Source organism: Apteryx rowi, unplaced genomic scaffold (genome assembly GCF_003343035.1).
Source record: "Apteryx rowi isolate R43461 unplaced genomic scaffold, aptRow1 scaffold_267, whole genome shotgun sequence".
In the NCBI taxonomy this organism is placed as follows: Eukaryota; Metazoa; Chordata; class Aves; order Apterygiformes; family Apterygidae; genus Apteryx; species Apteryx rowi.
Genome location: NW_020449052.1, coordinates 377,619 through 389,313, shown reverse-complemented (window position 1 = coordinate 389,313; position 11,695 = coordinate 377,619). Strand labels below are relative to the sequence as shown.

General features: G+C 38.6%; 1 protein-coding gene across 4 annotated transcripts in view; it reads left to right on the top strand.

Moving 5' to 3' along the window:
• Window positions 1-6: 6 nt before the first annotated feature.
• The window catches only part of CARS2 (cysteinyl-tRNA synthetase 2, mitochondrial), a 45,364-nt gene continuing 33,675 nt past the window's right edge, over window positions 7-11,695 (top strand). Inside the window, exons 1-5 of one of the 4 annotated variants that reach the window (XM_026068052.1) lie at window positions 7-51; window positions 4,680-4,797; window positions 7,612-7,683; window positions 8,356-8,461; window positions 9,272-9,283. In XM_026068052.1, coding sequence (XP_025923837.1) covers window positions 4,714-4,797; window positions 7,612-7,683; window positions 8,356-8,461; window positions 9,272-9,283 — 274 coding nt within the window. In that variant the 5' untranslated portion in view covers window positions 7-51; window positions 4,680-4,713. Of the gene's footprint in view, window positions 52-4,679; window positions 4,798-6,462; window positions 6,672-7,611; window positions 7,684-8,355; window positions 8,462-9,199; window positions 9,284-11,695 lie in introns of those variants that run through there. The other 3 variants (XM_026068050.1, XM_026068053.1, XM_026068054.1) reach the window with 3 other exon arrangements.

The following is an 11,695-nucleotide window of genomic DNA, read 5'->3' as shown; positions in this document are numbered from 1 at the left end:
GTACAGCTGCGGGCCGACGGTGTACGATGGCGCGCACCTGGGCCACGCTTGGTGAGTGCTGCCCCCGCCCCGCGCCACGCGTGTCGCCTGCGGGGCGGTGCCGGGCCGGGCGCGCGGGGCTGACAAGTGAAACGCGCGCCGCCGTGGGTCCCTGCAGCCCGCCCAGCGGTGACACGGCTCGCCGGGGCCCTGCCTCGCTTTGTAGCGCTGCCGGGCTCGGTCGCCGGCAGCGAGGCTTTGGGGGAGCAAAATAATTTGGAGAAAACTATTAATAGTTTTGTTTTTCTTTCTGTTAAGATATGTGAATTATTTCAGGTCATCTTAACATGATGTAGCGTAATCTTATGCACTAATTTGGCTTCTCACCTGGCATATGTTAATTCTTTCAGGTCATATTTTTGTGAATAGTTAGAAGGCAAACTGTATAGTTTGCTTATTTTTGTTTAATTCCTCTGGTGTGAGCAAACAGTAGAACATCTAGGCTTCTAAAGCAGAACGTTTTGTTGCAATGTGTATAGCCTCAAAATACGAAACATATTTTTCTCTTGAATTTAGTTTGGATACTGTGTCTGCACCAAGGAAAAGCTGCTCAGGGTTGTTTTACTATTAAAAAGATGTTCTTAAGATTAAAAATCAGATGTTCTCTGAAAGCCCATCTAACTTTAAAGCCTTTTCACGTAGTAACATCCCCGTAGTAACGTGTAAAAATGACCAGCATTTTTCTCAGCAGGTCATTAGAATAATTACAATAACAAACCTGCTTCGTTGTAAGTAATTTTGCAAGAATACTTTAACTGCCTCAGAGAAGGTTGCTGCCAGTTGTTTTAAACTTACCTGATCTGAAGATGTGCAGAACACCTGCAGCGTCTTGTGAAGATAATGGAACTTGCAGCAGCTCAGCTGCTCTTGAGCTCATATCTCATAGTTCTTAAAAGAACAAGATTCAGTGGACTGCTTGGAAGAGTAGCAATGTTCCAGATAACTGCCAACTATATGAACATCAAAGGCTGTATATGTAAATAATTCATTTTTAATGTAGGGCATTTCATAACCTCTGCTGTTGTATCAGCTTCATTCTGAAACTTGTGTTGCATTTTCCTCAGGGCTTAGCTATGGCAGAAGTATTACTTAAGGATAACTGCTGCTTCGTTCTTTAAAAAGGAAATTTAAAAATGCTAACTGTATGAAAATACTATTGGCAACCTGTCCTTAAATGCTGCTGTATCATTGTGTGTATGTACTATTGTCTTTATCCTCCTTGCTTTTGTCCAGTCTTACCAGAAAACTATCCTAGCTCTATACTAGTGATCTAAGAATCAAGAAAATAACATCTTGAATTATTTCACTTGTACCTTATACATAAGGGGAACTTTATACCAAAAAAAGAAGTTTCTTAACAGTATGTGTGTTTAACAGAATTACAGAATGGTTGAGGTTGGAAGGGACCTCTGGAGATCATCTAGTCCAATGCTGCTGCTCAAGCAGGGTCATCTAGAGCATTTAAAATCCTAGAGTATTTACATCTAGAATTACTGTAGTGCAGTTGAGTATTACTGTTCATCTTGAAATAACTGCAGTTTGAAATCATAGCTTGAGAGCAATTATGTAAAAACATATCAGTACATTTCTTTGTTATTCAGTTTAGATTCTCCTAGTACCATAGGCCCTGTCTTCTCTGCTACCTCATAGCATAACAGGGAGAAGAATTGCAGAAGCGCTTCCATCACTAGGAGACAGCTGATCAGTTCTCTAAAACCTTTTTAAATTTACCAGTTTTGTGGTTTAGAGCTTGAGAGCAAGTGTTGAGGAAGACACCAAGTAAAAGGAAATATTTAATACCATGAGGAGCAAAATGGGAGAGGGGAGAACAGGATGCACAATACTACTGTTTCCAGAAAGCTGAATGCAGCACTTCTGTTTATCGCTGTTCTAAAGCGCTGTATTGAGGATGACCCTGTTGTTACGGTCCAGTGGAATCCACTCTTCAGTAACTTTTTTCTATATTGGTATTATACATAGTTTTGGCACAGTGAATTACACCAAATCTTGATATTACAACTACTATTTCTTTTGTTTTTTTTCTTGTTCATATTTTTCTTTCTCCTTCCAGTATCTTTGCTCTCTGTACATGTGCATGGTGTTCTTTTAACATAAAGTCTCACTGATCTAACTTTGTACTGAAGAAAGGGAGGTATGGACAACACTTAAGGCTGTGCAGGGCAATAGCTTATATGACCCTTACGTGTTCTGTTCATTCTTCTGTTTGCTAGAACAGGTATTAAGTGATAGAGTGGATCTAGAGTATGACCTTTTTAAGCCTGAGAATTTCACCTTTTGGTCTTGCTTCTTCTGTGTCTCTTGAATGTGTTTTTGTTGGTGGTTCTCCTTGCTTTCCTATGTTCAGATTCTTTTGGTTAAAAGACCTCACTCTGCCTGTTCTTTTATCCATTGCTTTTTATCCTATGTTTGAACTAACAATTTTAGGCTTTCCTGATCTGGAAGCTGGCCATATGCCTGTGGCACCTATTTTTGACCTCTTTATATACTGCTTTGAGAAAGGGTAGTTAGGACTATTTCCCCGCTCCCCCCCCCCCCCCCAGTAGCTAGGTCTAACTGTAGAGCTGCAGGAGCACTATTTTAGTAGGCACAACTGAAATGAATGCTCCTGATGGGGGCCTACAGACCAGGAAATGCTTTGGGAAAGAGCATGAAATCAAATGGAGTGATTACTGTGGCCATAGTTGCTACAGTATCCCTCTTGTAATTTTTTTTTTTTTAAGACCAGCATACCATTATACCATTTTATCACTGAAGTTCCTTTCTTTCCCCTGCCTTTTTACATTTGAGTCATGACAAACACAACAAATGCAGAAGGTAATGCTGCAGAAATGAATAATGGAGATGGGCTTGAGACCCTTAGTAAGAATTTAAGAACTGAATTATCATCCCTTCCCTGATTCCTTATTTCTATAAATAAACCAACTTTCTCTAGCATGCTTCTGCTTCCAGGATTCAAAACAGGTGCTCTGTGTGCTTTGATACAACATCCAAATTTTATTCTATACAAATAAAAGATTTCTGAGACTAGCCTTGACTTTGCTGGTGTGGGCCTGGTTAAGATCCAGGTTCCTAGCTCAGTGTTCTGCCATAAGAATAATCCCAAGCCCAAGAAGAGATTTCATTCTGTGCATTTTACCTGGTGTACCACCCCCTTGGTTTTCAGTCTGCTTTTTTTCTTTTCAGTTTGTTTAATACTGAAGTTGTAAGGAACCTGCTTTCTGAGATGTCAGATCTGTCTCATTGCAGTGTTTCTTCCAAAAATTAAGTTAGAAGATCACAGGAGAGGAAACAGTACAAAATTTGTGTATGTTCTGGGAACTGAAACTACAGAGCTGTTAAATCTAATTTTAAGCTTTTGATGCTGGTATTGTTCCTTTGAAAGGAGTCCAAAGAGCAGTTTAATGTTCTCATGCAGTCATGTCACAACATTAAATGAGCACCACTTGCAATAGCTGATATTCATTAATAACTGCCTACCTGGCAGCATGTGCTGCCTTTCAAGTAGCCTTTTTTAGTATGAACATAATGAGAACAGAAAAAGGTAAAAAACAGAAAACTTTTCTTCGTCAAGATATTGCATATGCTTAAACCTGAATCCTAATGCCACCTCGTCCCTGCAGCTAAGGGAGAGGATGCAGATCCATTCGTGATGTTTGTTTACACTTGCTTGCTTTGACAGACACAGTTGCTGCAGTTCATTTAGGTGGAATGGAAAACTGTAGATCTGTGAATTTTCTTTTGGACTCCATCCTGCAGGAGCAGTACACTCAGTTCTCTTCAAAGTCAATGGAGGCTGAAGATTCTCAGTGTGCTGCAGCATAGGCTGAGAGCCTCTAGTCACTTTTTAGTATTTCACATAATAATTGAATTTTACTTAGTCAAAGCATGTTTTTAGAATTTTGAGTGGAGAGTCTTGGAACAGCAATAGGCTGCTGCAGGCCTGTACAGCTTATACATTGATCAGTCTGATAGTATTAACAGTTGTGTTTTAGCATGAAGTACCTGAATAACTTTGAAAATTGATTCTCAAGTATAAGTAAAACAAAATAACCCCCAAAAGTATCTGTTCTCTGGTATCAGAAAAGATTTGTGATGTGTTAATGAAATCGTTTATTTGTAACTAATAGCTGTAGCTGTTGTTTGACTCTAAACAAAGTTAATTTGAACCCTTTTATATTGTTTTCTTTGTGTTCTTCTGCCCTGTGGCATTTCAAAACCTGTTAAAATTTAAAAGGACTAAGGGTTTTTATTTTTAAGAATATATGATCTGTTCGTATGTGTGTCTGTTTTGTTTACTTTAAGAAAGTCTTCTGGTTAACATGTAGCTTCAAATTCTCTCTGAAGTTTTGCTAAAGAGATGCAACCAAAAAAAATTCAGAAAATATGATGTAATGTGTCACTAATGCCAGAAGAGGGTAGACCAGTTCAACTGAAATTTACTTGACTTTTTTGCAGGTTTCAACTAGTTTTGGAAAAGCATTTTATCTACTCAAACCCTTGTTATTCCAAGTATTGGCTAATTTAGCATGTCTCTGTGGGTGTTAGTGGTGTTGGTTATTTTTATTTAAATTTATTCTCACTGATGCATGTTTAAAAGCTCATGTTTTTTTCTCTTCCAGTTCCTATGTAAGGTTTGATATAATTCGAAGAATAATGACTAGCTTTTTTGGAACTGAAGTAATCATGGTGATGGGGATTACAGATATAGATGACAAAATAATTAAAAGAGCCAATGAGGTAGGTATTAGTTACAATCTCTCAACCAAACTTTCAGTATTTTCTACAGCTATTTACATAGGGAAAAGACCTAGCTGTATTTTCTGTTTTGTTTTGTTTTAATTAGTGTATAATAAATTTTGAAAGCTCTAGTCACCTTTGGCTTTAGAGGGGCTGGGAAACTGGAGGGTTTGACATAGACCTCTGTGCGGAGGAAACTGTGTAGAGCTTGAGAGGCAGCATGGGCTGTATTACAGCACTCAGGGCAGATGTACTTACAACCTTGCACTGTATCTGGAAGGCCAGTGGGAAACAAACAGCCACTGTAAACCTTCAGTAGAGTTGAAGAGTGTCTTATCCCAAAAGCAAAACAAAACATATCAGCCAGTACGTTTCAGACTGTTTTCTGAAGAAAAGTTTTGTATCATTGCTGATGTTCTTTCAGCATCGGTCATTAAAGAGGTGCTGACAATATAAAACATTATGATATGCAGAGTTCTACCATCTCATATACATGAGGGCAACTCCTGAAAGGTGCTGAGCACCAGCTAAGTGTGGCATCAGCATCTTAAAAAGTTTGCTTAACCCTGTTTGAATTCACGGCCTATTTGAAAGTTGACATTGAGTGTACTGGTAAGTCTTGATGAGATTGGGGCCTTAATAGGGTTGGATTAATATAAAAATGGTAGAGTTAAAAAAGCATCAACTCAACCAAACCTTTAATTGAATTCTCAGGGTTGTTGACCTCATTAGAAGTTTTATGGTTATAAGTAGCTCCCAGTTAGATTTTAATCAGACTTTTTATTTTTTTAAATCAACTGAACTTGGTGAATTATTTTTATTTATTTATTTATTTTTTTAAACCTTTTTTTGAACTCTAAAATGCTAAGAATGCATTTTGGCTTTTAAATTGTTTTCTTTCTTTAATGAGTTTTGTTTTGCTTTTTTTAATCTGTAACTCATGTCTTCTGGATCATCAATGAATGTGTTGGATCAAATTACAGTTGCAAGCTTTAAGGTAGTTTCTTGGAGCCAGAGAATTTGACAGGTGTCTTTTTTAATTTAATTTTTAAATAAACAGTTACTATTGCAGTTTAATGTAAGGCACTACATTCAAAAGAATGTTAGCTTACTGCTCTTGTGTAGAAATTGTTTTTTGTTCTCTTTTTCCACTTACCTCCAGCCTTTTTTAAGGCAGTAAGTCAGTACTCTAAAAAAAATACCGCATTTAAATCGGTGTGTATGCATTTAAAATTTTTTATTGTCAGAACATGATGGACATTTGCTTCCACATTTGATGGGGGGGAAAAATGGCATCATGTTTTAAAAGAATTTATGTTCATTTACCCCATTCTTTTGTTTTCTGAAGAAATCTTTGTGTTGTTGGTTGGTTGCTTGGTGTCTGCCCTGCTCTGAGCAGTCTGTTTGGACAGCCAAGGCCTCTGGCTGTGTGCTTTGATTTTTGTTGTTGGGCCCTCAGTACCTGAAGCATTATAGTGTCAGGATCAACATGCCCGACTCCCTTTGTTCCCCATCCTCTGGGATTCATATAGAAAGAGTCCAAAAGTTGGGCATCTTGTCTATGATGATCATGCTATGTTCCCTCTGTAGTCATCTGAGAGGGAGATGAATCTTCTCGCATTTTGGACATCTAAGGATGGGAGGAATTTCCCTGTCTCCCCCTAGGTGCCTTTCTCTTCCTGTTGATCAAAGCAGCAGCTGAGCTGGGTAATGAGATGAAGTGCAGTGCTGGTGTCCGGAAGAACACCGTGATGTGTAGGCAGAGGCATGCCTTCGTTTCTTGGTGCTGAGGATCTGCGTTATTGCAGGATGAGCATCTGGTTTGTCTTCACCAGAACTCTTGGCTGCTTGTCCAGTAGCTTGTTCAAATCATGGTAGGCACCTGCAATCTGAAAACCAGACTCCTTAACTATGCTCCCGTAGTGAACGGTAGAAGTGAAACCGAATTTATTTTGTTAATGATTCAGTTACCTGCAAGCTGGAGAGAATGTCACTATGTTGGCTCCTGCCCAGTACGTTTTCCTCAGAGAAGATGAAAAAAATCTAATTAGAAACACTTCGGTATCATGCTTCTGCTTGCTAGGGCAGGTTTTGCTATCGCATATCTTTCAAGCCCTGACCTATTCTGAATATTTGGGACAAGTATCTTGTCATGTGCAAATTGCCTCTTTCCTTTTGGATTGCATGTATTCTTTACTTCTATGAAGATGCCTGTTCCTGTCAGTCAACACATGAATGAGAAATGTGGAAAAGGTGTTTGAGAACTACTGTACTTGGCAAAATATGAAACTGACTTTCAATTAATTTTCTCTGATTGTATTGATATATGAGAGTAACAATGACTAGCTGAAATATCTTATTTTCCTTCATCACTTAAAATTAATATCCTGCCTGATCCTGCAAGTCTATGATCTGTCTTTCTGACATGCAGGTTGTATCAGTATGCCCTGACAGTAAGTTGAGTGAATTTCACATCCTGTGTTCTGTAGTATAACTTGTCACTAGTGGAAGACCCTCTCAGGAGAAACATAATGGGGGAGGGAAGGAGTTTATTAATTTAGTTTTTAGTTGCTTTCTCTTAAAAGATTGATATTAAAATATTTTGGTAACTCAAAAGTGTAAATGAAATACCACTTTTCAGTTATAAATAACTTACATAGCCTTCCCCCGAATTTTAGTTTAGTAAGCCTTCTGACTCTTTACCTTGGGGGCTCTGTAAGTCTTCCAATTAGCTATTAACTCACCGATAAAAGATTGCAGTGTTTTATATTATTACTTTGATTTATGATTTAGTAATCTGCTTCTCTTTTTCAGATGAGTATATCACCAGTAGCTCTTGCTCGTATTTATGAAGAAGACTTTAAACAAGATATGGCTGCCTTGAAGGTACAGATACTTGAACTTCTAAATTTAAGAGTATTTTAAAGCTTGTATTTTGGTAAGGAATCTGACTTTGACAGTTTGATCTGAAGAAATAAATTGATTGACTGCTTCTGTGGTGAAGTATTGTTATGATATTGAATATTGATTTACTTTTTTCACTCTTTTGGGGGGGAAGAATGGCTTTTGAGTAAGGGGAGAGGAAAAAAAATCAAACCCTGACTGTTGTGGAAGATGAATGAATGTGTTACATTTATTTAGGAATAGGACTTTTTGTGCCTTATGCAACTGAGCTGTGGTTCATTGATAATATGTATTTACTAATATACAGAAATAGCCTAGTCTTGAGCATGTAAGACATAAAATATTCTTTTATTGACTTCAGATGACTTTGCTTCTGGTCTGGAGTACTGTCAGAAGCAGAGAGTAAGCCACTGGAGAAAATTAGTGGATTCTTTTTTTTTTTTTTTTTTTTTCCTGCTCCTCAAACTTTCTTTTTTTTTTTAACCTATATCTTAAATGCTGTCTATGACTTTTTATATTTGCAACATTTTTTTGGAAAGATAAAATTGAGCAGAATGTTCTTTAAAGAGATTTGACGCTTCTTAAGTTGAAGTGGCTTATCAGCAGTATATTTCACACACAGGCTAATAAGCTGTTACGGTTTCTTTGTTTAAGGTCCTTCCTCCTACAGTATATATGAGAGTGACTGAAAACATTCCTCAGATAGTTTCCTTTATAAAAAACATAATTGCTAGAGGACAAGCTTATGCAACCTCAGAAGGTAAGACTTATATTAAAGCAACTCCATGTTAGCACGTGGACAGGATATCAGTGCTCTCTAATCCTGTTTTGTGATCAGATGAGATACCCTGTACCAGGTTTTCCTTCTGTTGATTAGCAGACAGGGTGTGAGCAACTCATCCACAATGATGTGACCGCACAGAACAACTGTTGCTCAATTTGTATGTTAAATGTAACTCGTCACTAACATAATTTTTTACTGTAATTGAACAGTCATGTCAAATCCTGTGGGGAAGTCCTGGCCTGGGTGCTACAAGATAGGTGGGGAACCCTGTTAACTCTAAACAGGGGATGGGCATCTCCTATGTGCTATGTAGCATGTGTCTGCAAAGCACGAAGTGTAGAAGTTTTTTAGCAGAGCTGGTGGTTGCAGGAGGATTCAATTGCATTATAACTGGAATAGTAATAGACTTTTCAGTTGTGGAGGGGATTGCTGATTGTATGAGGGCAGGAAAGAACTCAGTGAGATCTCCATCAAAAAAAAGACAGTTATCTTCATGTGCAAAATGAACAAATGCAATGAAGTTACTGGAGAGCAAATAACATGGAAGTGCTGCTACTTGCGCAGTATTTCTGAATTTCTAGATCAGAATTTCAAATGGAAGTTCAATGGCATTTTGTTTTGGTTTGCTTTCAGGGAAATGTTATCTCTTCATCATATCAGCAGAGTGAATGTACCCCATCTTTGATATAAAACTAAACATTTATTTTCTATTAGGCAATGTTTATTTTGATGTTAAGTCTTGGGGAAAAAGATATGGAGTGTTAACTACTATTTATCCTGATGCAGAAGATGAAGCAGGTAAGTTCGTGCACTAATTTGTATTAATGCTTTGTCAAACTCTTGATTTATCTATGCATAAAGCCTCATAGAACAGCCTGAAAAAATTTTCTAACCTGTTGTATGTAGCCAACTTTTTGGTTAAGACCACATTGTTCTAATAGTTTTTTATTGAAGCACTCACTGCTGCCAGTGTAAGAGAAATCTCTGTCTCTTTTCATATTTATTTATTTTTATACCTTTGATTGGGTACCTGAGAACAGTTATGGTTCTTAATAAATTTTATTTAAATGCTTGTGAGTGATGCATACAAATTTAATAATGAGGTTATCTTCTCAGCCTTTGCGCTAGCCAGTGATGAGGCAGTCAAGAGTAAATGCAAGAAACACCATCTATTGTGTTATTGTTTGGGCAGTTACACCTTTCTGATGTATACCAACCAGATGCATTTACTCCTTTCATGACCAAATTACTGCTGAGCAGACTGTGTGAGGGATGGTAGGTTTCCTGATAGACTGTGGTAAAGCAGGTCTGTAGTCCTGCTCTGTTCTCTTTGCTGCAGTTGTCCAGCTGCTGAGCAGGATTGCTGAGGCTTTCTGTAGTTTCCATAAGTTGGGTGTGATCGACTCTTCACGTAGGAGAGCTTGATGCAGGTCTACATCCTTTGTACACTGAAGTTCAGCATTTCTTCATTTAAAAAATCTGTTTGGAATTACTGAACAAATTTGGGAGGCTGATGCTCAGGAATTGCAGCCAAAAAATTCTCACAGCTCTGCTCTGGAGTTGTTTCAGCATTATAACTTGCAGAGGGAATGTATTTTGACAGTTCTTTAGAGAAAGTTATTGATAGGCTGTAATTACCCTCTTGATGAGCCCTAGGCATATAGTAGCACAGTGGTCCCCAACTGAGTGTAGCTAGAGATGTGCTATGATTTAGTGTGGTGTGGTTTTTTTTACGTAAGCACAGAAGTTGTTTTAAGGTATTATGCCTTTTTTATTTGTTCTTAACTCTTGTTAAGAACTGCATTCAGAACTTCAATCTTACAGAATAACTACTGCAACATGTTATTTTTTGCCAGTGTCTGGGGCTTTTCAGAGCTTTTTTTTTTTCTTTTAATAATGACTATTGTTGTTCAAGTAGAACATCAAAATAGGACTTTTTTTTTTATGCCTTCCTTCCATCCAGAAATTAAAAATAGGTAGATTATAGGTCAGTCTCTTCTTTGTGAATCCAGAATGTTTCCATTGCTGAATATCCTAGACAGTACCCAAGCAAACAGTGGCAGCTACAGGGTGTGGTATCAAAAACAGAATCATCCAGGAGAGCAGAGGCTGTGAAGGCAATTCCCTCTTGATGCTCCCTGAAACAAATCAGTGCTGTGTTTTAGAGCTCTGTTAGCTCTGCAGGCTGCCTCACAGTTTCTCCAAACTGTGTAAAAGAATAATAATATTGGATAAAGGAGACTAGCACTCTTACTTAACAATGAGAAAATGCTGTTGCCATAACAAAGCTTGAGGTGAATAACCCCATGCACCAGAACGTGCTGGGGACTAACAGCTGGAAAGCACCTTTACAGAGAAGGACTGGGACGTCCTGGAGGACACCAACTTGGCCATGACCCAGCAATGTGCCCTCATGGCAAAGAAGGCCAACTATCCCCTGGGCTGCATTAGGAAGAGTGTCGCCAGCGGGTTGAGGGAGGCGATCCTTCCTCTCTACTCAGCCCTGGTGAGACTCATTTGGAATGTTGGGTCCAGGTCTGGGCTCCCCAGTACAAGAGAAACATGGACATACTGGAGTGCGCCCAGTGAAGGGCCACAAAGATGATTAAGGGCTTGGAGTGTCTGTCATACAAGGAGAGGCTGAGGGACCTGGGATTGTTTAGCCTTGAGAAAAGAAAGTTAGGGAGGATCTTAGAAGACTGAGTCAGACTCTTCTCAGTGGTGCCCAGTGACAGGACAAGAGGCAATAAATTGAAATACAGGAAATTCCATTTAAATGTAGAAAAAAACTCTTTTTACTGTGAGAGTGATCAAACACTGGAAGAGGTTGCCTAGAGACGTTGTGGAGTCCCTATCCTTGGAGATATTCAAAACCCAACTGGACAAGGTCCTGAGCAACCTTTCCTAAGAGACCCAGCTTTGAGCAGAGGGGTTGGGCTAGATGGCCTCCAGAGGTACTGTTACTTCTACAGATTTTGTGACTGTTGTTTAGTCTGTCACCCAGAAGATGGGAATAGTGCTTTTTTGTATCAGTACTCAAAAAAGGCAAGGATGGGATGGAGTCATCAGATACTGGTCAGCCAGAGCTTGGCAAAATAATGAAAAAGCCGAGGTGAAGAATCGGTTCATAAGACATAGAGGGACAGGAATATAATCCTAGTTTTATCAAGTTTGACTGATGAAGCAGGTGTAATAGTTTTTTTTTTTAAA